At 42.8% G+C, this 27452-nt stretch overlaps 1 protein-coding gene across 1 annotated transcript in view; it reads left to right on the forward strand.

The window, feature by feature from the left end:
* The first annotated feature begins 13649 nt into the window (after window positions 1–13649).
* The window catches only part of LOC117510233 (rapamycin-insensitive companion of mTOR-like), a 179871-nt gene continuing 166068 nt past the window's right edge, over window positions 13650–27452 (forward strand). Inside the window, exons 1-3 of the mRNA XM_034169867.1 lie at window positions 13650–13727; window positions 13842–13889; window positions 18840–18937. Coding sequence (XP_034025758.1) covers window positions 13679–13727; window positions 13842–13889; window positions 18840–18937 — 195 coding nt within the window. The 5' untranslated portion in view covers window positions 13650–13678. The remainder of the gene's footprint in view (window positions 13728–13841; window positions 13890–18839; window positions 18938–27452) is intronic.

Here is a 27452-nt window from a genome sequence, read left to right on the forward strand (position 1 = left end):
GCAAGTTTGTATTTTTAGCAGCATTGACTTGTTTACAACACCTGTTTCTTGTTTGTCACATTCAGAATTTTCTGGGACTGCATTTGCCCAGATTTGAAACCAAAAATAGTTGCCTCTAGGGACTAGTGTCTACACATAAGTATCAATGGACCATATGCTAATTTACGAAATTCTGAAAGTTAGAAAAGGAAATCAGAAATCTATCTGGGACCTCAGAAAGCCAATCTGCAATTACTGCTTGATTTCCAAAATCAGTCTATTCAAGCGAAATTATGTTCAGTATGAGTGTTGTCATTAGTGCCGCTTCGAAAATTAAATTCATGATAAGTAATTTATCCTAAACTTACGATCTGCTGTTTTTTCAAACGTATGCAAAATCAAATCTTGAGAAAAGAAAATACAGTATTGCTATAGTTAATAATTATTAATAGCCTGTTCTTGTTGGGGAAAGTGAAATGCACGGACCCACACCAGGGGGTGTAAATGAATGGCCAATAGAGATTCCAATAAACACAATTTATTCCTGCAAATGTGCACAACAGTTCAAAAATGCTTTAGTCTGTCAATCAAGAAAACCAAAATGACACGTGGGCAGGCCCGAGGGTGGGAGACGCCTATCCAGAGAAGAGCCGGGACCCACGATGTTCCACCGCCAACAAAGACCTGCAATACGCCAGAGCCGCCAAGTCCTGAGTCCCCAGGTGGCCACCGCTTCCAGCTGTCAGATTCGGTACTGCTGGCAGGAACAGACACAGGTTAAGGTGGGCGTGTGTACACCCAGCAAACAGTCAGCAAAATACAGTTCGTTCCTGGGGGGAAAACCTCCACTTCCAGATAGCAGGAACACAGAGTACGTGCAGTGCCTTATGTACTACTTAAAAAGTCAGAAGTGAGGAGTGGAGACGCCAACTCCTCCAACTTCCACAAACTCGGCTACAAGCTGCAAGTATACAGAAGGTTAACAACTGCAAAAAGCTCAGAAGCAAAAACGTGTGCGTACGGCACAAAATGGCTGAGTTGTTTACCTGTAGGGTAAACTGATAACTCGGCAGAGTTATGGTGTCTCTCCCAGGCTTTTATAGAGTGGTGTGATGAGTGACAGCTGACAGCTCCGGTGCACCTGATGATCCCCTCAGGCAACTGCGCCCTCTAGTGCCTGAAATCCAGCAACAGGCAGGGCGCCCTCTGGTGGAGAGCCAGCAGTACCTCCTCTTCGGGTGGCCCACACAACAGGACCCCCCCCCCCCCCCCCAACGGGCGCCTCCTGGCGCCCGACCCGGCTTGTCGGGGTGACGCTGGTAGAAGTCAGCCAGGAGAGCGGGATCCAAGATGAAGCTCCTCTTCACCCAGGAGCGCTCCTCTGGTCTGTAACCCTCCCAGTCCACCAGATACTGGAAACCCCGACCCTTCCGACGAACATCCAGGAGCTTCCTCACTGTCCAGGCTGGCTCGCCGTCGATGATGCGGGCAGGAGGCGGCGCTGGTCCGGGGGTGCAGAGGTCTGAGGTGTGGTATGGATTGATTTTGGACACATGAAAAACCAGATGGATCCGCAGTGAAGCAGGGAGTTTGAGCTTCACTGCGGCGGGACTGATGACCTTGAGGATGGGGAATGGTCCAATGAAGCGGTCAGTAAGTTTGGGTGAGTCCATATGCAGAGGGATGTTCTTTGTAGAAAGCCAGACCTCCTGCTGGTAAGCTGGGGCCGGGGCTCGTCGGTGATCTGCATGGTTCTTCGCCCACGTCCGGGCTCTCAGAAGAGCAGAGTGGGCCGTCTTCCACACCCGATGGCATCTCCTGAGGTGGGCCTGGACTGAGGGGACCTCGACCTCTCCCTCCATGACCAGAAACAATGGGGGCTGGTACCCCAAACACACTTCGAACAGGGAGAGGCCAGTTGCAGACGAGATCTGGCTGTTATGAGCGTACTCGATCCAGGCCAGATGTTGACTCCAGGCCTTCGGGTGTGCGGAGGTGACACACCTCAAGGCCTGTTCAAGATCTTAATTCGCCCGCTCTGCTTGGCCGTTGGTCTGGGGGTGGTACCCGGACGACAGGCTTGCGGTGGCCCCCAGTTCCTTACAGAAACTCCTCCAGACTTGCGAGGAGAACTGGGGACCACGCTTGGAGATGATGTCCGTCGGGATACCATGCAGACGCACGACGTGGTGGACCAGGAGGTCTGCAGTCTCCTGGGCCGTCGGGAGCTTCGGGAGGGCCACGAAGTGGGCCGCCTTGGAAAACCGGTCCACTATCGTCAAGATGGTAGTCATTCCCTGGGACGCACGGAGGCCCATGACAAAGTCCAAGCTGATGTGGGACCAGGGGCGTCGAGGCACCGGTAACGGCTGGAGGAGTCCTCTTTCTTGCTGGTGGACGGCCTTGCCCCTGGCACATGTTGTACAGGCCCGGACGTAATCCCGAGTGTCGGCTTCAACTGACGCCCACCAGAACCACTGCCGGACCACTGCCACGGTTCTTCACACCCCCGGATGGCAGGAGAGCTTGGAACCATGACAGAAGTCCAATACTGTAGTCTGTGCGTCTGGTGGGACGTACAGTCAAATTGGAGGTCCACCGCCGGGATCCGGATGTCGAGTCAGGGCCTCCCTGACCACTTCCTCAACGTCCCACGTGAGGGTGGCGACGACAGTGGACTCCGGCAAGATGGTATCGGGTGGATCCGACAGCTTAGGTTCAACTTCGTCTTCGTGCACCCAGGACAGTGCGTCAGACCTCTGGTTCTTGGTCCCGGGGCGGTAGGTGATTTTGAAGTTGAACCGACCTAAAAACAGTGACCAACGGGCTTGCCTGGCGTTCAGACGCTTGGCGGTCTGGATGTATTCCAGGTTCCGATGGTCAGTGAGAACAGTAAACGGGATCACGGCTCCCTCCAAAAGGTGTCTCCATTCCTCAAGGGCCTCTTTCACTGCCAGGAGTTCCCGATTGCCAATGTCGTATTTCCGCTCTGCGGGGGTTAACCTGTGGGAAAAGTAGGCACATGGGTGGAGAACCTTATCGGACTCCCTGCTCTGGGAAAGCACAGCTCCTATCCCTGAGTCAGAGGCATCCACTTCAACAATGAACTGGCGGTTAGGATCGGGCTGCACCAGAACTGGTGCAGTCGAAAACCGGTGTTTCAACTCCCTAAACGCGGCTTCACACCGATCCGACCAAGTGAAGGGGACTTTAGTGGAGGTCAGGGCTGTAAGGGGACCAACAACCTGACTATAGCCCTTAATGGCTTAATGGCTTGCATCTACTGGTGGTTGGCTCTCACTGCGGTATTGTATCACTTCCTGTTCCGGAGCACAGCGGTGTTTTGCTGTATCTGTTAGCTGTTTAATCTAGATAACTAGATAACGATTTGTTTCACAGTGTAATCTTCACGTGCCTTAACTAAAGCACTCCCTCTGCTAAATCACCTCTAAATTATTTACACATTATTCACTTTGTGTGTTTTTAGGAATCCGCTAGCTTAGCGCAGCTACTAGCTCTTAGCCGATTTAGCATGGCGGCTTCTCCTGTCTCTCCCGCACTTTTCTGCTCTGGGTGTGAAATGTTTAATTATTCCTCGGCCTCCTTTAGCAGTAATGGTACTTGTAATAAGTGTAGCTTATTCATAGCTTTGGAGGCCAGGCTGGGCAAATTGGAGACTCGGCTCCGCACCGTGGAAAATTCTACAGCTAGCCAGGCCCCTGTAGTTGGTGCGGACCAAGGTAGCTTAGCCGCCGTTAGTTCCCTTCCAGCAGATCCTGAGCAGCCGGGAAAGCAGGCCGACTGGGTGACTGTGAGGAGGAAGCGTAGCCCTAAACAGAAGCCCCGTGTACACCGCCAACCCGTTCACATTTCTAACCGTTTTTCCCCACTCGGCAACACACCCGCCGAGGAACAAACTCTGGTTATTGGTGACTCTGTTTTGAGAAATGTGAAGTTAGCGACACCAGCAACCATAGTCAATTGTCTTCCGGGGGCCAGAGCAGGCGACATTGAAGGAAATTTGAAACTGCTGGCTAAGGCTAAGCGTAAATTTGGTAAGATTGTAATTCACGTCGGCAGTAATGACACCCGGTTACGCCAATCGGAGGTCACTAAAATTAACATTGAATCGGTGTGTAACTTTGCAAAAACAATGTCAGACTCTGTAGTTTTCTCTGGGCCCCTCCCCAATTGGACCGGGAGTGACATGTTTAGCCGCATGTTCTCCTTGAATTGCTGGCTGTCTGAGTGGTGTCCAAAAAATGAGGTGGGCTTCATAGATAATTGGCAAAGCTTCTGGGGAAAACCTGGTCTTGTTAGGAGAGACGGCATCCATCCCACTTTGGATGGAGCAGCTCTCATTTCTAGAAATCTGGCCAATTTTCTTAAATCCTCCAAACCGTGACTATCCAGGGTTGGGACCAGGAAGCAGAGTTGTAGTCTTACACACCTCTCTGCAGCTTCTCTCCCCCTGCCATCCCCTCATTACCCCATCCCTGTAGAGACGGTGTCTGCTCCCAGACCACCAATAACCAGCAAAAATCTATTTAAGCATAAAAATTCAAAAAGAAAAAATAATATAGCACCTTCAACTGCACCACAGACTAAAACAGTTAAATGTGGTCTATTAAGTCCCTGTTAGTAAATTATATAATAATTGTTCAACATATTGATTTATTCTGCCTTACAGAAACCTGGTTACAGCAGGATGAATAAGGGAGAGGGACGGCGCGCGCCCGGCCACATCCTTCGTCTCGCTCCCATCGATGTTCTTCTAACCGATTGTCCAACCATATCACCACGTCTATCAGCCCATCTAAATCCCGCTGCTGACCTTTGGCCACCAGGTGCTCCTTAAGGACTGGAGACAGCCCGTTTACAAATGTGGCACGGAGCACTACCGTATTCCAGCTGGCCCTCGCTGCCGTGACGCAGAAGTCGACTGCATACTCGGCTGCGCTCCTGCGCCCCTGTCGGATTGACAGTAGCACATTTGAAGTGGTCTCGCCTCTGTTGGGATGATCGAACACCTGTCTGAACTCCCGAATAAACCCAGTATATGTTGTTAGGAGCCGTGAATCTTGCTCCCAGAGCGCCGTAGCCCAGGCGCGTGCCTCACCTCGAAGCAAATTTACAACATAAGCCACCCGGCTGTGGTCTGACGCGTACATCACGGGGAGTTGCGCAAAGATAAGCGAGCAATGCATCATTCCGCGCACGTCTCGACACAACCCCCGTACGGTTCCGGGGGGCTAATGTATGCTTCAGGGGATGGGGCGGGGTCCGTTGAACGACCACTGGAATTTCTCTGCGTTGCGACAGGTCCACAGGAGGAGTGGCTGCAGCCGCGCCCTGTGCGCTCGCTTCCACCTGAGCGGTGAGAGCCTCCATCCTACGACTGAGCAGTATATTCTGTTTGGTCACTAAATCCAACCGAGCAGTGAGGGTGGCGAGAATCTGCTGCAACTCATCCAATACGCCTCCTGCTGGAGCCTGCGCACCTTGCATCTCCATTGGTTGTTCACTCGGTGGTATGTGCCCCTCAGAATCCATGACGTGGCCGAGTTATCCTGTTGGGGAAAGTGAAATGCACGGACCCACACCAGGGGGCGTAAATGAACGGCCAATATAGATTCCAATAAACACAATTTATTCCTGCAAATGTGCACAACAGTTCAAAAATGCTTTAGTCTGTCAATCAAGAAAACCAAAATGACGCGTGGGCAGGCCCGAGGGTAGGAGACGCCTATCCAGAGAAGAGCCGGGACCCACGATGTTCCACCGTCAATGGAGACCTGCAATATGCCAGAGCCGCCAAGTCCCGAGTCCACAGGTGGCCACCGCTTCCAGCTGTCAGATCCGGTACTGCTGGCAGGAACAGACACAGGTTAAGGTGGGTGTGTATACACCCAGCAAACAGTCAGCAAAATACAGTTCCTTCCTGGGGGGAAAAACCTCAACTTCCAGAGAGCAGGAAGACAGAGTACGTGCAGTGCCTTATGTATTACTTAGAAAGTCAGAAGTGAGGAGTGGAGATGCCAACTCCTCCAACTTCCACAAACTCGGCTACAAGCTGCAAGTATACAGAAGGTTATCGACTGCAAAAAGCTCAGAAGCAAAAACGTGTGCGTACGGCACAAAACGGCTGAGTTGTTTACCTGTAGGGTAAGCTGATAACTTGGCAGAGTTATGATGTCTTTCCCAGGCTTTTATGGAGTGGTGTGATGAGATGTGATGAGTGACAGCTGACAGCTCCGGTGCACCTGGCGATCCCCTCAGGCAACTGCGCCCTCTAGTGCCTGAAACCCGACAACAGGCAGGGCGCCCTCTGGTGGTGAGCCAGCAGTACCTCCTCTTCGGGCGGCCCACACAACAGTTCTTTCATATTTATGAATACATTTTACCACATTGCAGTTGTTTTTTAATGAAAACTCAACCCATCATTCTTTTTGAGTTCTACACATGTGGTGATACCTTATTTACACCAGGATGTTAATAAAATCAATGCTGGCCATTCTCAGAATAAAGTACTTATATCCATAGTTTCAAATCGCATAAGTCAAATGGTGTCCACTTTATGGTCTTCTCAAAACATTAAAATTACTGTTCTGGATGCTCAGAATACATCTGAGCTTATCTAGAAACCTAAAGCGGCCCCCAGACCCCCAGCCTATGGGCTTCGGCCCTGCGGGCCTCGCGCTTTGTCCCCCCAATTTCTAGTCCTAAATTGCGCCCTTGACAAAAACAATAAAGTTTATCAGTTTGAACATTAAATATCTTGTCTTTGTTGTGTATTCAATTGAATATACGTTGAAGAGGATTTGCAAATCATTGTATTCTCTTTTTATTTGCGTATTGCACAACATCCTAACTTCATTGGAATTGGGGTTGTAATTTGCATGATTTGTCAATATCCTCAATATAAATATCACACCAGTTTTGATGCATTAAGTCCATAACTGCTTGGGACTCCGGTGAGGGTGGTCGCATCTCCTCCTCTCTCCTCTATCTCTGCTCCAACCTTCAAAGTCCCTACTTCACCAGACTGTGAATTCTTCAGACTATATTGGATTAACCATGGAATTGATCAGCTGGTCTCTGAATGCTATTAACACCATTTTTTTCTACAAGAAGATCAGAGCTGGGGGACCCTGCGTGCCCAGATGGAACCTACCCTGTGGGCTATGTTCTCGACGCCTGGGAGATGTGGCAAGTCGCATGCTTTGCGCCATTCTCTGTGGAGGACTTCGAGGATTTATTTATATTTGGTTTCATAGTAGGAGGGCTGGTACTTATTGGCTTATGTGCTGCCCTGACCTACTGGAAAATTGGCTAGACGGCTGCCGCCAAAACCACGATCCCTCACTTGTCCGTCACAATTAATGAGTTGGGCAAGGCAATACATTCTCAGACTGCGTTAACTCTTGAACTCAGAAGCAAATTGGATAACATCTCGGAGCAAATGCGGACCTTGCAGTGGAAGACTTCAGAGACCTGGGAATATTCATAATTGGGATCTGGATTGTTCATGTGAGACTATAAAAGTGTTTTTCACTGCTCAACCACAAACACGGCAGGCTTATCAGCCTCTGAAGGACAAAATGCCCTGTTGTTTTCCTCCAGAAGAATCTCTATGGCCTTGATGAACATTCGGCTGCCTCCTTATCTTCTCTAACTCCAGTATACAAGGACAGAAACTGACTCACACATGGATAAAGACCGAAAGCATGCTCCCCCCCGCCCCCATCACACACCCCATCCAGCCACTGCTCACGCCACCCCTTTTCCCCTCCGGGGGCTGCGCAGTTTTAGCTGCAGCAGGTCCCCGTTCCCCCCAAGCTGCAGGCAGCGTGACTCATGTTCCTGTGGCTACCACGCACTCACTTCGCCTCAATTCGGAAAACGGACTGTTTCGAATGCATATATGTTGTCTTAATTCTGATGTGTGCCATTGTTACGGTAAACAAGTAATAATTGTGGATTAATTGCTGTATCTTGTCTGTGGCAATTTGAGTGTGAACGTAATCTCCTTGTCATTGCACTTGTAATGACAATGACAATAAATCTCATCCATCCATCCATTCTGAGATTTTCAGTAGTAATATCGGTTATTTTCCTTATGAAATTTGCAGTTTAATTTTGATAATTTTTATCAACTAATGATTGGAAAGCAACAAAAACCAGTAAATGGTCACTGGTATTACTAATGAGTAGTCCACTCATTAAATTCTCTACAGTAATATTTGTTAATATATTGTCGATAAGTGTCGATGTATCTCCTCCCTTCTGCCATCAGGGAGGAGATACAGCAGCATCAGCTGCAAAACTGACAGGATACTGAATAGCTTCTTTCCCCAGGCTGTAAGACTTATTAATGGAGTGTCGCCCATCTCCACAACCACACTCACCCCTGACAGCTAGTCATCTGGCTTAGTACCTTGAGAGACTGAACTGTAGTTTATTTGTTTGTATGACTATATTAGTTTATTATGATGTGTTTTATTTATTTATTTATTTTATGATGTAAACCATTTTATTGAGGTTTCTATTGCACTGCAGTCACATATTGAGAAATGAAATTTGGTTCTCTTGTTTATATAAATGCACAGTGAAAATGACAATAAAAACTTTGAACCTTGAACCTTTGAACCTTGATGTATTCGTAGCTATCCTAGTTGGATGTGTAATCACTGGATATAATCCCATGCAAAACACAGAAGTTATAAATTCTGTTACTTGTAATTGATTATGAGGATTGAGAAAATCTATATTAAAATATCCACAAACAAATAAAAGATTATTATTATTTATTGTGTTATAGATTTCAATCAATTCATGAAAAATATTAATATTTGATCCAGGAGCTCTATAAACACAGTTTATAAGTATGTTTTTTAATTTCCGCTGTGACACATTCCATGACATTTTCCAAAGAAAATGACATATTTTGTATATTTTCACTTTGATGATTTGGACTAACATAAAGCGCCACACCGCTGCCACGTTTTTTCATCATACAAGGTCTGTCCATAAAGTATAGGTCCTTTTAATTTTTTTCAAAAACTATATGGATTTCATTCATATGTTTTAACGTCAGACATGCTTGAACCCTCGTGCGCAAGTTTCAGAAGAAGTCGGTTTCAGCATTTTATCCGGATATTCCACTGTTAAAGGAGATTTTTTTAATGAAAGACGTGTGGAGGGATTGCAGCGTCGGCTCGCAGCCGCCGCAACGCTCCGCCACAGGAAAAACACCTCTGTTGAAAGCCTTAAGGACAAGTTGGAACATATCCAGACAGAGCTTTAATTCATTTGAAAGCTTGTCTCTTAGTCTTGTCCATCCAAATTGGAAGTCCCAAAAACCAGTTTTTATTTGTTATTATCTATCGTCCACCTGGTCGTTACTGTGAGTTTCTCTGTGAATTTTCAGACCTTTTGTCTGACTTAGTGCTTAGCTCAGATAAGATAATTATAGTGGGCGATTTTAACATCCACACAGATGCTGAGAATGACAGCCTCAACACTGCATTTAATCTATTATTAGACTCTATTGGCTTTGCTCAAAAAGTAAATGAGTCCACCCACCACTTTAATCATATCTTAGATCTTGTTCTGACTTATGGTATGGAAATAGAAGACTTAACAGTATTCCCTGAAAACTCCCTTCTGTCTGATCATTTCTTAATAACATTTACATTTACTCTGATGGACTACCCAGCAGTAGGGAATAAGTTTCATTACACTAGAAGTCTTTCAGAAAGCGCTGTAACTAGGTTTAAGGATATGATTCCTTCTTTATGTTCTCTAATGCCATATAACAACACAGTGCAGAGTAGCTACCTAAACTCTGTAAGGGAGATAGAGTATCTCGTCAATAGTTTTACATCCTCATTGAAGACAACTTTGGATGCTGTAGCTCCTCTGAAAAAGAGAGCTTTAAATCAGAAGTGTCTGACTCCGTGGTATAACTCACAAACTCGTAGCTTAAAGCAGATAACCCGTAAGTTGGAGAGGAAATGGCGTCTCACTAATTTAGAAGATCTTCACTTAGCCTGGAAAAAGAGTCTGTTGCTCTATAAAAAAGCCCTCCGTAAAGCTAGGACATCTTTCTACTCATCACTAATTGAAGAAAATAAGAACAACCCCAGGTTTCTTTTCAGCACTGTAGCCAGGCTGACAAAGAGTCAGAGCTCTATTGAGCTGAGTATTCCATTAACTTTAACTAGTAATGACTTCATGACTTTCTTTGCTAACAAAATTTTAACTATTAGAGAAAAAATTACTCATAACCATCCCAAAGACGTATCGTTATCTTTGGCTGCTTTCAGTGATGCCGGTATTTGGTTAGACTCTTTCTCTCCGATTGTTCTGTCTGAGTTATTTTCATTAGTTACTTCATCCAAACCATCAACATGTTTATTAGACCCCATTCCTACCAGGCTGCTCAAGGAAGCCCTACCATTATTTAATGCTTCGATCTTAAATATGATCAATCTATCTTTGTTAGTTGGCTATGTACCACAGGCTTTTAAGGTGGCAGTAATTAAACCATTACTTAAAAAGCCATCACTTGACCCAGCTATCTTAGCTAATTATAGGCCAATCTCCAACCTTCCTTTTCTCTCAAAAATTCTTGAAAGGGTAGTTGTAAAACAGCTAACTGATCATCTGCAGAGGAATGGTCTATTTGAAGAGTTTCAGTCAGGTTTTAGAATTCATCATAGTACAGAAACAGCATTAGTGAAGGTTACAAATGATCTTCTTATGGCCTTGGACAGTGGACTCATCTCTGTGCTTGTTCTGTTAGACCTCAGTGCTGCTTTTGATACTGTTGACCATAAAATTTTATTACAGAGATTAGAGCATGCCATAGGTATTAAAGGCACTGCGCTGCGTTGGTTTGAATCATATTTGTCTAATAGATTACAATTTGTTCATGTAAATGGGGAATCTTCTTCACAGACTAAAGTTAATTATGGAGTTCCACAAGGTTCTGTGCTAGGACCAATTTTATTCACTTTATATATGCTTCCCTTAGGCAGTATTATTAGACGGTATTGCTTAAATTTTCATTGTTACGCAGATGATACCCAGCTTTATCTATCCATGAAGCCAGAGGACACACACCAATTAGCTAAACTGCAGGATTGTCTTACAGACATAAAGACATGGATGACCTCTAATTTCCTGCTTTTAAACTCAGATAAAACTGAAGTTATTGTACTTGGCCCCACAAATCTTAGAAACATGGTGTCTAACCAGATCCTTACTCTGGATGGCATTACCCTGACCTCTAGTAATACTGTGAGAAATCTTGGAGTCATTTTTGATCAGGATATGTCATTCAAAGCGCATATTAAACAAATATGTAGGACTGCTTTTTTGCATTTACGCAATATCTCTAAAATCAGAAAGGTCTTGTCTCAGAGTGATGCTGAAAAACTAATTCATGCATTTATTTCCTCTAGGCTGGACTATTGTAATTCATTATTATCAGGTTGTCCTAAAAGTTCCCTAAAAAGCCTTCAGTTAATTCAAAATGCTGCAGCTAGAGTACTGACGGGGACTAGAAGGAGAGAGCATATCTCACCTATATTGGCCTCTCTTCATTGGCTTCCTGTTAATTCTAGAATAGAATTTAAAATTCTTCTTCTTACTTATAAGGTTTTGAATAATCAGGTCCCATCTTATCTTAGGGACCTCGTAGTACCATATCACCCCAATAGAGCGCTTCGCTCTCAGACTGCAGGCTTACTTGTAGTTCCTAGGGTTTGTAAGAGTAGAATGGGAGGCAGAGCCTTCAGCTTTCAGGCTCCTCTCCTGTGGAACCAGCTCCCAATTCAGATCAGGGAGACAGACACCCTCTCTACTTTTAAGATTAGGCTTAAAACTTTCCTTTTTGCTAAAGCTTATAGTTAGGGCTGGATCAGGTGACCCTGAACCATCCCTTAGTTATGCTGCTATAGACGTAGACTGCTGGGGGGTTCCCATGATGCACTGTTTCTTTCTCTTTTTGCTCTGTATGCACCACTCTGCATTTAATCATTAGTGATCGATCTCTGCTCCCCTCCACAGCATGTCTTTTTCCTGGTTCTCTCCCTCAGCCCCAACCAGTCCCAGCAGAAGACTGCCCCTCCCTGAGCCTGGTTCTGCTGGAGGTTTCTTCCTGTTAAAAGGGAGTTTTTCCTTCCCACTGTAGCCAAGTGCTTGCTCACAGGGGGTCGTTTTGACCGTTGGGGTTTTACATAATTATTGTATGGCCTTGCCTTACAATATAAAGCGCCTTGGGGCAACTGTTTGTTGTGATTTGGCGCTATATAAAAAAAATTGATTGATTGATTGATGTCCAGCTGTTAAACAATTTCTCATATACTCACTCCACTGAAAGCCATCAAAAGCCGCCTGGATTTTACAAATGGTTATCAACACGGAGGTGTTTTTCCTGTGCCGCCGCACCGCGCCGGCTGCGTCCCGACGCGCGGACCCGTCCGCACGTCTTTCATTAAAAAAATCTCCTTTAACAGTGATAAAATGCTGAAACCGACTTCTTCTGAAACGTCTCTGTTCTCTCATGACGTCCTGGATCAATAGAGCCTGAAATGTGGAGGTTTTCAGCTTGAAACAGGCTGATGATGGCGCCTGAGAGCGCTGCGCGACGTCTCGCACTGTGGGAAGTCCTTAAAGCGACAGTATCACCTCAAAATCTCTCATCAGCCGTTAAAATTTTCACTGAAAACCAGCTTAATTTTTCGAACCGTGTCCACTTCGATGTGTCTCACAGGTTTAGAAAAAATTTTGATCAAACAAAGCGCCAGTCTCTCAGCAACTTCTCAGACAAAGGAATTCCGACGAGGGGCTGGACGACTCCTCCCACAAGGAGTGCTCACAGGTGAATGACGTCGCCGACAGGCGTAGAAAAACTCACGCATGCGCACGAGGGTTCAAGCATGTCTGACGTAAAAACATATGAATGAAATCCATATAGTTTTTGAAAAAAATAAAAAGGACCTATACTTTATGGACAAACCTCGTATTTGTGGCAAAAAAAAAAAAAAAAAAAAAAAATCGTATCCTTCAAGCTGGACAGTGTCAATTTGCTCATCTTTTAACCAATTGCAATACCTGAAAAAATTATTGGATATTTTTAAACAGTCCAGAATTTTAGACACACACACACACACACACACACACACACACACACACACACACACACACACACACATATATATATATATATATATATATATATATATATATATATATATATATATATATATATATATATATATATATATATATATATATATATATATAAACGACAGAGTGGATCCTTGACATTTGATTGCTGCTTTGTATGGCACGTGACATGGATTATTTGTCCCATTTTTGTTGCGTTGCATTTAGATTTCAATTTGGTTCCATTTTGTTCCATTCAGTAAAATTGATAGGAAAAGTGTATGATTTATCAGCCCTATTTCTTATTGTATCTCATGAGGGCTGGTTTATGAGTATAAGGCAGATTTTTGTTATAAAATGTGATATATATAGTTATTGGAGGCGACGGCGCGGTGTGTGTGTGTATCTAATCTGTTCTATCTGTGCTGAATGCATAGTCTTGATGTCCCCAAATGTCCCCTGTTCTTTCAGTTCTCTCGCGAGAATCAGCGAAGTTTCCGGTGTTGTGTATGTTCCTGGAAACATGGCGGCCAGCTTCCGCGGCCGTCCGATCCGGAGTCTTCGGATGCGAGGTAAGCATGAAAAAGTCGCTTCGGCCTAATGTGTGTTGTCGGCTCATTGCAAATACTCGCTTTTTGAGAGATTTATTAATTCCGGCGTGTTTGCTGGCCGTGTGTTTTTCGCAGGTCGGAATGACAGCGGGGAAGAGAACGTACCGCTGGATTTGACCAGAGGTGAGAAAGACGCTTCTTCAAACTGACAGCGATTATTGGTCAAAAATGCTTTTCTGAAAACACTCGAGTGAAAGCCCCGTTAGTGTGTTCACTTGTTGTGTGGTTGCTGTTGTCATTCTCTGATTTCGCCTTAGTGGTTGGCTTCATAACTGGATAATAACAGGCACTAGCGGGATACCTCACTAGCTGAGTTAGCTAGCTGCCTCTGCTAACCAGCCATGACGACGCTCTGTTGTTTTGATGAATGACTGAGCATCACAGGCTCTTCTTTTATTCAGACACACTTCAGTTCTGCTTTGGTTATTGCTGTTTGGATGAGAATGAAATCTCAAGGCTGCTGACTGCGTGGTATTTAGACTGTAAGGGTGGTGTTTCTTCTTTGTGGTAAAGACGTCTGCACAGACTGGTTAAATCTGCAGCACCACTGCAGTGCACTTTGTTTACACTAGGAATAATTTACTCAGTTAATTAAACATCCCTGATAAATTGTAAGACCGTGCCCAATTTTGTTTCCAGCAGAACAAGGTGATCTCTGTATACTTTACTGCTATCCTTGTATGTTCTCTTTACAATGAATAAAAAGAATAAAACTCATGAGAAAATCCTCAAATTTTACATGTTATAATGTGGTATTTTGCCAGATTTGACATATTGCTGTGCTACATACAATCTTAAAAGTTTCACGGGTTTCCCTGTATCACAGGGAGCTGAGAGACAACTGTTCATTGGTTGACCATTCATAATCTCTTTAGAAGTCATAAAATATTTATTCCACCATTTCCAAAAGCTACTATAAAACAACTATTTATTGGGTTTTCCACAATTAACATGGTATTAACAACATCAAGATGAACATTTTGTAGAACTGCACATGCAGCTCTTATGTGATTCCAAAATGAACTATTTAATATGTTTCAAATGGTAATACTATTGAGAAAAGTGGAAAGGAAAGGCCCCATTTAAATTAATTTTATTGAAATAACATGCTCAGGTTTGGAGCCTTTGTTTGCTTGTTTTTTGAACTTTCCTAAACATGTAGCTTTCTACAGTAAATGTCATCTTGCTGGGATAAATATGGTTCATTAGAGACTCAGCAATTTGATGAATGGGGTTTTTTTTTTTCTTCCTTTTAAACATGTTGAACAGTGGATTGAAGACAAAGTACATATTGTTAAAGCAGGGCTGCCTAAATCCGCTCCTGGAGGGCACCTACCCAGCATGGTTTTTCACTCTCCCTGCTCCACCAAAAGCTAATTAACTTTGACAGGTTTGCTTTGTCATTCAAGAGCTGGGAAACACCAGAGTTAAATAATCAGGAATGTTTACAACAGGTAGATGTGAAGCATACAGGCCAGGTACCTTCCAGGAATAAATTTGGGGAGTATTTCCATCTACTATGCATATGAGTTATGGCAGCAGCAATGTTTTGACTGTGACCTAATTTTAACTTTTTCAGCAGCAGGAACTGGGAGACTAGTCAGGATTGAGGGAAAGATGAATGCAGCAATGTACAGAGACATCCTGTTTGAAAACCTGCTTCAGAATGCTCTTGACCTCAGACTGGGTTGATGGTAGCTCTATCAGTAGGACAGTGACCCTGAGCACATAGCCAGGATATTAAAGGAGTGGCTTCAGGGCAACTCTGTGAATGTCCTTGAGTGGCCCAGCCAGACTCCAGACCTGAATCCGATTGAACATCTCTGAGAGATCTGAAAATGGCTGTGCACCAATGCTCCCCATCCAACCTGATGGAGCATGAGGGCTGCAAAGAGGAATGTGCAAAACTGCCCAAAGATAAGTGTGCCAAGCTTATGGCATCATATTCAAGAAGACTTGAGGCTGTAATTGCTGCCAAAGGTGCATCAACAAAGGGTGTGAATTCCACATGTGATTTCTTAGTTTATATATATATATATATATATATACTAGGTCTGTTAGAAAAGTATCCGACCTTTTTATTTTTTTCAAAAACCATATGGATTTGAATCACGTGTGATTGCATCAGCCAAGCTTGAATCTTCGTGCGCATGCGTGAGTTTTTTCACGCCTGTCGGTTGCGTCATTCGCCTGTGAGCAGGCTTTGTGTGAGCAGTGGTCCACCCCTCTCGTCGGATTTTTATTGCGAATAAATGTCTGAATGATTTGGAGCTTTGCTGTATCAATTTTTTCCAGAAACTGTGAGAGACCTCCAGGTGGTAACCATTTGGAAAATTCAAATCGCTTTGAGGGATGATTTTATGGGGATTACACAGATTAAGGAGTGCTCCAGCCGGTTTAAAGACCACCCACAGCTGCTGAGAGCGCACTGCGCTCCGAGCACCGATCGACAGGCTCAAACCCTGCTGAAACAACCAGATCATTTCCAACGTGAAGGCTTTGTTGATCCGGGACGTCGTCTGACTTACACAAAAATGGCAGGAGACGTGGACATCAGTACTTTTTCGGCACATTCCACTGTTACAGGAGTTTTTTTCATGGAAAGAAAAGCGGACGGATGTGCCACCGTGTCGCTCATGGCGCTGTACAAAACCACCTCCGTGTTGGTCTCACAGGACGGCTTTGAGATGGCTTTCAGACGGCTGTCGGTGGGTTTTCAGTCGTGTGACTAACCGAGAAATTGTGGATGAGCCTGGACATGCCAGAACATGTCCTTTGAGGGCTTCATCACGGCGTTGCCTTGCGCCATGCGGCAACGCTGCGACATGCGGAATTCCTCCGCTCCTCTTTCCATGACAAAAACTCCTGTAACAGTGGAATGTGCTGTTCATTTCCAAACTGGATGCTGTGTTTTATCCGGGACGTCCTCTGACTAGCACAAGAATTGCGGAAGACGTGGACATCAGCACTTTTTCAGCACATTGAGACAGACGTGCGGAGGAATTCCGCGCGTCGCGGTGGAGCCGCATGGCGCAAAAAGGTCGGATACTTTTCTAACAGACCTCGTATGTATGTATGTATGTATATATATATATATATATGCAAAAAAATTCTTGTCATTATGGGGTGTGGTAAAAGTGAAGCCCTGTGAATACTTTCTGGATGCACTGTACATCCATGAGAAAAGGATCAGCAGTTTTTTTTTTTTGTTTTGTTTTGTTTTTTTGGACTTATCTCCACACTGAGATTTATCATTCTTAGCCAAATGTCCAAAGTCTGCATGTTAATGGTGGTACATATCAGCCACTGTGGCACACACTTAATGCAGTGCATGAAGCTTATTTATTCATTTAACTGAACCCTTTCTTGGCAGTGCACTTCATGTCTCTGGGTTCTCAGTTGCTGAGATTGAGAGATGCTTCAGAAAAGCTTATGGAGTCCTCTTAGTCTTACTGTATGGTTGTAGGACTTGGATGCTGACCAGTGACACTAGATGTCTTTGGTAACAGGGCTCTTTGGAGGGTCCTTAAGCACCGCTGGAATGATTTTGTATGAAACGAGTGGTTACTTGGGGATGCTAAGCTGTGGAGTATCACTTTCTTTGAGAGGGAGCATCAGCTTTGACATTTTGGTCATGTGGCATGTTTCTCTGTGCATGATCTAGCACATAGGTGCATCACTGTTGAGAAGGCCAAGGATCCACCCATACCTGGTTGTAGCAGAAAGGTGGCTACGACCTTTTTATGCTTCTACTACATATATTTGAAAAATATCTAAAAGTGTATCAAATTGCTTTTGAACGAATGGACTGTATGCTGCACATCTTCGTAGGAGTCCACTTAGCTATCACTGTGTCAAATGTAGGATATGTTTTTGCTGCTGAAATTTGTAGACTGCCTTGGGTTAATAGACCGTTGAAGGTGACTACCATGCTGTAGTTTTAAGAATTGTATTTTCTTAATTTAGTCAGTAGAGGTAGATAGCAGGGTGGGTGCAGATGATGCTTTTTAGCCAAAGGCATGATTCAGAGACCAGAAAAATTATACATTTTCCAATGTTTGATCATGGGTTTGTTCAGAAAAATATTTAGGTTGCTGATTCAACTTAGTGGTTTCATTTCAGGTCAGGGTACATTCTTCTCTTCATAGTAGTATTCCAGTTTGCCAGTCCAATTCAGTTACAGTCATAAAATAATTTTGGTCTGCTGACCAAAACTTTCTTGAGGTTCCCAGGTCCAGGTCCAAAGAATGGGGTGACCGTTCTTTTGCAGTAGCAGGTCCTAAGTTGTGGAATGCATTACCTCCTGAACTGAGGTCCATTAATAGCTTGCCTCTGTTTAAAGCTAAGTTAAAAACATACTTGTTCAGGGCAGCTTTTTGCACATAATTGCTTTGACACTTTTTTGTCTATTTTTATTCTATTTTGGATGCTCTTATTGTGTTTTTCGTACTTTTCTTTTTATTTTATCTCTAGCTGGTGCTGTTGGAAAGCGCTTTGGTTCAGTGAAAACCGTTGTAAAGTGCTATAGAAATAAAACTTGATTGATTGATAAAATAGAAACCTCTGGGAAGTTGTAGGCTACAGCACATGCATTTAAAAATAAGTAAATAAATCAATAATTCAATGCTACACTGAGTATATCTGAAAAGTATTCTTTTCAAGTCTTCAGCAGATTGTGCATAAAATGCCCCTTTAGGTATAAGCCAGTGCATATTGCATATTAAATTAAATTGTGTTCATCCTCACTGATATGTTATTGAGTCTGAAGTATTCTCTATGGGAACGCCACACACTGGTTCCGTGAATCGTGATGTTAAGTCACTGATTCTTGTCAAGACATTATACTTATCATTTTACATAGTAAATAGTACTCATAGTTGAGGAACTGCAAACCAAATTCACACTCTTGCTTCCTCTTGCTGTCTAGACCATGTTTTACATGTACACAGTAATTAAGCTTGAGCCAACTTCCTTCCTGCAACAAGTCAAATATGGTTCATTGACTGACATTATGACAATATTGGTTAATGCTTGACTTGGTTACATTGTGTTTTCTCCATTTTATTTCTGCAGAACCAACAGAAAACTTCCGTGAAATCCTACAAAATGTGGCCAAACCGCACGGAGTCAGTAACATGCGAAAACTTGGCCACCTGAACAACTTCATAAAGGTAATTCTGTCATTCTATCTATTGTTTATTTTCTTTATCTATATATACAGGTGTGTTCATAAGTTTACATGCCCTGGAAGAATCTTTGATTTTTTTTTTTTTTTTTTTTTTTTTTGGGGGGGGGGAGCATTTTTCAGAGAATATGAATGATGACACACAAACTTTTTTTCACTCATGGTTAGTGGTTGTGTGAAGCCATTTATTGTCAAACAACTGTGTTTACTCTTTTTAAATAATAATGACAACAGAAACTACCTAAATGACCCTGGTCAAAAGTGTACACTGGTCAAAAGTATACATACCCCAGTACTTAATACCGTGTTTTGCCCCTTTAACATCAGTGACAGCTTGGTGTCTTTTGTGGTAGTTGTGGATGAGGGTCTTTATTTCCTCTGATGGTAAAGCTGCCCCTTCTACTTGGCAAAAAGCCTCCAGTTCTTGTAAATTCCTGGGCTGTCTTGCATGAACTGCATGTTTGAGATCTCCCCAGAGTGGCTCAATGATATTGAGGTTAGGAGACTGAGATGGCCACTCCAGAACCTTCACTATATTCTAGAGCCCGACCGCTATTGATTTTTTTTTTTTGAGGCCGATAATGATATTTGGATGAAAAAAATGCAGACAATCGATAAATCGGATGATTTGCCGATAGCCGATAAATAAGCTGATATTATTATAATTTTTTAAATGAATAAAATGTTCTTTTTTGGATCCTTAACAAAAAAGGTATGAGCTAAAAAGCTGAAGCTTTGTCCTCATATTGATTAACTTTATAACAGAGAAGAATTTTCAAGTTCAGAAAAATGCAAAAATGCAATTGGAGCAGTTAGGGGGCTATTCAAACGGGCCAACCAGTGGTGGGCACAGTTCCGATAATCCGATAACAGATAATTATCGAAGATAATGTTTTCATTATTGGATTATCTTTTTAGATAACTTTAAAAACCATTAACAGACTAATTATCTTCCGATAACTTTTAGACCGATAACGTAGTAAACAAAGCTGAATAGGGACAAACATTTTTAAAATCAGTTGAGCACCTACCTGTTAAAAGTTTCATAACAGATGTGTAGTTCTACTCTCTGCAAACAGAAGAGAGCTGCTTCTAGGAGAAACTACTCTATCCTCTGCAGGCAAAGGAGAACTGGACACAAAAAAAAAAATTCCAATAACACCATTCTGATATGCTGGAAATATCACCCAAATCATCCAGAGGCATACATTTTTAACTTATGGTTCAAAGTTTAACCAAACTAATTTCGGACAAGTTATTTAAAATTACTGTCATGTCTGAAGTTTTCTAAAGTGAAAATATCAGATATATGTTTTAGTTTTAAAGTAATGCGCTAATTTTTAAGGTTTTAGTGAGCACATGCTGTGCCCAGCAGTGCATTATGGGTAGGATAGGGTAATCTCAGTACGTTCACGACAGGACAAATGCATTTCAGACACTCTGTTCAGGCTCCATGGACAACAGCATTAAACTCTAGTGCCTAAAACTCTCATGAATATATTCTCTGGGTTTATAGACGTTGTTATTGTATTTGCATTTGTTGAATTCCACGCATTATATATATATATATATATATATATATATATATATATATATATATATATATATATATATATATATATATATATATATATATATATATATATACGAGGTCTGTCAATAAAGCAACGGTCCTTTTTATTTTTTTCAAAAACTATATGGATTTAATTCATATGTTTTTACATCAGACATGCTTGAACCCTCGTGCGCATGCGTGAGTTTTTCCACGCCTGTCGGTGACGTCATTCGCCTGTGAGCACTCCTTGTGGGAGGAGTCGTCCAGCCCCTCGTCGGAATTCCTTTGTCTGAGAAGTTGCTGAGAGACTGGCGCGTCGTTTGATCAAACTTTTTTCTAAACCTGTGAGACACATCTAAGTGGACACGGTTCGAAAAATTAAGCTGGTTTTCAGTGAAAATTTTAACGGCTGATGTGAGATTTTGAGGTGATTCTGTCACTTTAAGGACTTCCCACGGTGCGAGACGTCGCTCAGCGCTCTCAGCCGCCGTCGTCAGCCTGTTCAAGCTGAAAACCTCCACATTTCAGGCTCTATTGATCCAGGACGTTGTGAGAGAACAGAGAAGTTTCAGAAGAAGTCGGTTTCAGCATTTTATCCGGATATTCCACTGTTGAAGGAGATTTTTTTAATGAAAGACGTGCGGATGGGTCCGCGCGTCGGGACGCAGCCGACGCGGTGCGGCGGCACAGGAAAAACACCTCCGTGTTGATAACCATTTGTAAAATCCAGGCGGCTTTTGATGGATTTCAATGGAGTGAGTATATGAGAAATTGTTTAACAGCAGGACATGTTCCAACTTGTCCTTAAGGCTTTCAACAGAGGTGTTTTTCCTGTGGCGGAGCGTCGCATCGGCTGCGAGCCGACGCGCGGACCCGTCCGCACGTCTTTCATTAAAAAAATCTCCTTTAACAGTGGAATATCCGGATAAAATGCTGAAACCGACTTCTTCTGAAACTTCTCTGTTCTCTCACGACGTCCTGGATCAATAGAGCCTGAAATGTGGAGGTTTTCAGCTTGAACAGGCTGACGATGGTGGCTGACAGCGCTGAGCGACGTCTCGCTCCGTGGGAAGTCCTTAAAGCGACAGAATCACCTCAAAATCTCTCATCAGCCGTTAAAATTTTCACTGAAAACCAGCTTAATTTTTCGAACCGTGTCCACTTCGATGTGTCTCACAGGTTTAGAAAAAATTTTGATCAAACAAAGCGCCAGTCTCTCAGCAACTTCTCAGACAAAGGAATTCCGACGAGGGGCTGGACGACTCCTCCCACAAGGAGTGCTCACAGGCGAATGACGTCACCGACAGGCGTGGAAAAACTCACGCATGCGCACAAGGGTTCAAGCATGTCTGACGTAAAAACATATGAATGAAATCCATATAGTTTTTGAAATAAATAAAAAGGACCGTTACTTTATTGACTGCCCTCGTATATAAAATCAGTGCAGTGTGATGGCGAACTACGGGGGCCGGTGATGAACACATTTAAGCACGGGTGTAAGCAGCTCTCAGTTGAATGGAGTCAGAGCTCCATCTACTGGACAAACGGTGCAAGGACATTTTACATTGCCGACACAAACATTATTTCAGTAATTGTTCTGTTTATGAGAAATTATTGGCGTTCTATCTGCAAAATTTCGGCCGATAGTGAGTACTTTGAAAAGTGCTTATATCGGCCGATATATCGGTTGGGCTCTACTTTATTCTGCTGTAGCCAGTGACAGATCCTTTTGGATCGTTGTCATGTTGGAACATCCAAATACATTCCATGCGCAGCTTCCGGATTGATGAGTGCACATTTTCCTCCAGTATTTTCTGATAAAATGCTCCATTCATCCTGTCATCAATTTTGACCAAGTTTCCTGTGCCTTTGTCGCTCACACATCCCCAAAACACCAGTGATCCACCACGGTGCTTCACAGTAGGAATATGTACCTTTCATCATAGGCCTTGTTGACGCTTATCCAAATGTAACTTTTATGGTTGTGGCTAAAAAGTTAAATTTTGGTCTCATCACTCCAAATGACTTTTTTTTTCTGTGCTGTTTGGCATATTGTAAGCAGGATACTTTGTGGCGTTTGCATAGTCATGGTTTTCTTCTGGCAACTCAACCATTTATCCTATTTTTCTTCAAGTGCCTCCTTATTGTGCAACTTCAAACAGCCGCACTACCCTTTTTTCAGCGAGTCCTGTATTTCAGCTGAAGTTATTTGTGGGTTTTTCTTTGCATCCAAAACAATTTTCCTGGCAGTTGTTGCTGAAATTTTTGCTGGGCTACCTGACCATACTTTGGTTTCAGCAGAATCACTCTTTTTCCACTTCTTAATTAGAGTTTGAACATTGTTGTTTGCATTCTCAGTCCCTTGGATATATTTTTTTGTGTCCCCTTTCTGTTTTATACCTTTTCTTTGACAATTATTTTCCTTCCCCTATGATTCAGATGCCACAAATGTCACTGTAGCACTGGATGAAAGGTGCAGGGGTCTGTCAGGAGCCCAGAAACTCACTGACCTTTTATAGTGCACACACACTGATTACAAGCAAACAGATCACAGGTGAGAATGGGTACCTTTTGAAGCCATTCAAACCCGTTTGTGTCAACTTGTGTGCATGATATCAGGTCAAAATCACCATGGTATGTAAATTTTTGATCAGGGTCATTTGGTTACTTTTGGTATTCATTATGATTTAAAAAGAGTAAACACAGTTGTTTGACAGACACAACTACGAACCATGAGTGGGGAAAAAGTTTTTGTGGTGTTACTCATATTCTCTGAAAAATGGCCAAAAAAATCAAAAATTCTGCCAGAGTACGTAGACTTACTGCCACCATCTGAACGGGCGTGTAACGTGTGACATCTGTTCTTCTGTTCCTGCATTATGCCAAAACGGCTTATCTGATCGCTTTGTTCTGTGTTGTCCATCTAGACCCTTGGGGTAACATGGGTGGGGGGTTAATTTTCACATGCCACTCATACATACAACCCCTGGCAAAAATTATGGAATCACCGGCCTCGGAGAATGTTCATTCAGTTGTTTAATTTTGTAGAAAAAAAGCAGATCATAGACATGACACAAAACTAAATTCATTTCAAATGGCAACTTTATGGCTTTAAGAAACACTATAAGAAATCAGGAAAAAAAAATTGTGGCAGTCAGTAATGGTTACTTTTTTAGACCAAGCAGAGGGGAAAAAAAATATGGAATCACTCAATTCTGAGGAAAAAATTATGGAATCATGAAAAACAAAAGAACGCTCCAACACATCACTAGTATTTTGTTGCACCACCTCTGGCTTTTATAACAGCTTGCAGTCTCTGAGGTATGGACTTAATGAGTGACAAACAGTACTCTTCATCAATCTGGCTCCAACTTTCTCTGATTGCTGTTGCCAGATTAGCTTTGCAGGTTGGAGCCTTGTCATGGACCATTTTCTTCAACTTCCACAAAGATTTTCAATTGGATTAAGATCCGGACTATTTGCAGGCCATGACATTGACCCTATGTGTCTTTGGGAATGTTTTCACAGTTTTTGCTCTATGGCAAGATGTATTATCATCTTGAAAAATGATCCTTTCAATTGATGGGATAAGAAAAGTGTCCAAAATATCAACGTAAACTTGTGCATTTATTGATGATGTAATGACAGCCATCTCCCCAGTGCCTTTACCTGACATGCAGCCCCATATCATCAATGACTGTGGAAATTTACATGTTCTCTTCAGGCAGTCATCTTTATAAATCTCATTGGAACGGCATCAAACAAAAGTTCCAGCATCATCACCTTGCCCAATGCAGATTCGAGATTCATCACTGAATATGACTTTCATCCAGTGATCCACAGTCCACAATTGCTTTTCCTTAGCCCATTGTAACCTTGTTTTTTTCTGTTTAGGTATTAATGATGGCTTTCGTTTAGCTTTTCTGTATGTAAATCCCATTTCCTTTAGGCGGTTTCTTACAGTTCGGTCACAGACGTTGACTCAGACGATGTTTTGTTGTGCATTTTCGATTTTTGAGACATATTGCTTTAAGTTTTCTGTCTTGACGCTTTGATGTCTTCCTTGGTCTACCAGTATGTTTGCCTTTAACAACCTTCCCATGTTGTTTGTATTTGTTCCAGAGTTTAGACACAGCTGACTGTGAACAACCAACATCTTTTGCAACATTGCGTGATGATTTACCCTCTTTTAAGAGTTTGATAATCCTCTCCATTGTTTCAATTGACATCTCTTGTGTTGGAGCCATGATTCATGTCAGTCCACTTGGTGCAACAGCTCTCCAAGGTGTGATCACTCCTTTTTAGATGCAGACTAACGAGCAGATCTGATTTGATGCAGGTGTTAGTTTTGGGGATGAAAATTTACAGGGTGATTCCATAATTTATTCCTCAGAATTGAGTGAGTCCATATTTTTTTTCCCTCTGCTTGGTCTAAAAAAGTAACCGTTACTGACTGCCACAATTATTTTTTTCTGATTTCTTATAGTGTTTCTTAAAGCCAGAAAGTTGCCATTTGAAATGACTTTAGTTTTGTGTCATGTCTGTGATCTGCTTTTTTCTACAAAATTAAACAACTGAATGAACATCCTCCGAGGCCGGTGATTCCATAATTATTGCCAGGGGTTGTATATGGCATTCAGCACTATCATCTCAGACTAAAGTATTAACATGCTAACTGGACACAACTCTTTTTTGAATTTTATAGTGATTTGCAGAGTGACATCTGCATTATTGCCACCATCTGGCCAAGATTGTTAATAGACACAGAATCCAAACACGGCATTTCTCACAGTAAACAGGCCATTCAGCTGGGACCGTGAGTGTTTAAAAGTCTTTGTGAAGAACTGTAATGAGAGAGAGGAAATGTTTATCAACAATGTTGTGTACCCGGAGGTTCTGTGATAGGAGAGTGGAGTGTAGTAGTAGTGATTAGTGGTGTGCGATACTGCAAGATTTGTTAATGATCCAATACCAAGTAAATACAGGGCCAGTATTGCCAATACTGACAGAGAGACTTTTTAATAAGTAAGGTGGATGCATAATCAAATTGCTAAATGTGAATGAATTTGAATGATCTTTAAGTATTTTTTTGGATTTTTTTTTTCCCCCTTTGGATTGTTAATCAGTTCAAACCCTGGACAGAATTTAGCAAATTTTTAGGTAAAGAGACACAAATGTTTTTGGTCAGAAACAATAGAACAGTAACAAAACAATTTTCATTGTACGTTGTCATACAATTTTTTCTCCATAAATAAACAAAGTGCACAGTAATTTTGAGAACAAATGAAATTCTTTTTTCAGGTTGAGAGTTCAGAAACTAAAAGACAAAATTAAATAAAATGTCTCCCTTCATTGCACTTCTTTTCTGGATTTTTTTTTTTAAATAAAGTGTAATTTCTTCCTTTATTGCAGTTCTTTTCTGGATTTTTTTTTTTTTTAAATAAAGTGTAATTTCTCCCTTCATTGCACTTCTTTTCTGGATTTTTAAAAAATAACGTACAAAATTGTAACTCCACAACAAATGTTACAAAACAAGTCAAATTTCAGAGACACCGATGATCTTCTCAGCCGTCCTCACGACTCGCTGCAGGGACTTGCGATTTGATACTGTGCAGTTCCCAAACCAGGCAGTGATACAGGTGCTCAGGATGCTCTTGATGGTTCCTCTGTAAAATGTGGTGAGGATGGGAGGTGGGAGATGTGCCTTCTTCAGCCTTCGCAGGAAATAGAGACGCTGCTGGGCTTTCTTGGTTATGGTGCTGGTGTTGAGGGACCAGTTGAAATCCTCTGCCAGGTGAACTCAAAGAAACTTGGTGTTCTTGACGATCTCCACAGCAGAGCCGTCGATGTACAGTGGAGAGTGATCACGCCTTTACCTTCTGAAGTCAACAACCATCTCTTTGGTCTTGTCGACGTTCAGAGAGAGGTTATTGGTTTTGCACCAGTCCATTAACCTTAGCACTTCCTCTCTGTATGCTGACTCGTCATTCTGGCTGATGAGACTCACCACAGTCGTATCATCTGCAAACTTGATGATGTACTTCGAGCTGTGCATTGCTGCACAGTCGTGAGTCAGCAAAGTGAACAGCAGTGGACTGATCACTAGAGATGTACCGAATTCTGATTTTTAAGGTTCTGCCGAATACCGAATCCACTGCTTAAGATTTTGCCGAATCCAAAACAGAATACCGAATCCTACTCCGATCATCAGCTAGTACATTATAATGCAGTGAAAACCATTGCACAGTGTATTTCCTTTCCTTAAAGTAGACCTGCATTGAAATAAATGTGGTCAGATTTCAGAAAGAAATAGCTGATATGTATTTATAAGACGCTTGTGAATGCAGTAAAGTAAATCTGTAAGCCCAAATTTGTAATTCAGCGGAGAAATCTTCGTTTAAAAATGACAAATTTGCAGCTAAAATTTATCCCTCTGTGAAAACAGTTTGTACAGTCGTATCATTTCCATGACGTCAGGGACAAGACGACGCGCTCCCGCCTTCAGTCCGATCCAGCTTTGAAATTGATTTTATCTGTTAGTATTGTTACTTAGACACGTCCTGGTTTCAACATCCAAAAGTAAGCTGCAATGAATGTGAGATACAGATCTGTGTGCTCAGATCAGCAACGACATTGACAGCGGGCGCCGTTCTTCCTCTCCCGCTCTCTGCCTCCGCTCCTCCGCTGCGCTTATTAAGTCTGCGGGCTCGTTAACGAGCTCGTTAACCGCCGACGCAGGCCACTCACACCGCCCGTGTATGCACAACACCGGCATCACCTCTCTGTCTACTGAATGGAGCTGCAGCACACGTGGCACAAGTCCTGAGATTACGCTCGCTGTTTTAATGCGAAGCGGCCGGTACACCTGTTGCTGCAAGGACAGACTTCTTGCGGCAAAATCCACAGCACCGCACGTCTCGGCAATCGGAGCCCCAGAGCTCCATGG

This window comes from Thalassophryne amazonica, chromosome 5 (genome assembly GCF_902500255.1).
Source record: "Thalassophryne amazonica chromosome 5, fThaAma1.1, whole genome shotgun sequence".
NCBI classification, from domain to species: Eukaryota; Metazoa; Chordata; class Actinopteri; order Batrachoidiformes; family Batrachoididae; genus Thalassophryne; species Thalassophryne amazonica.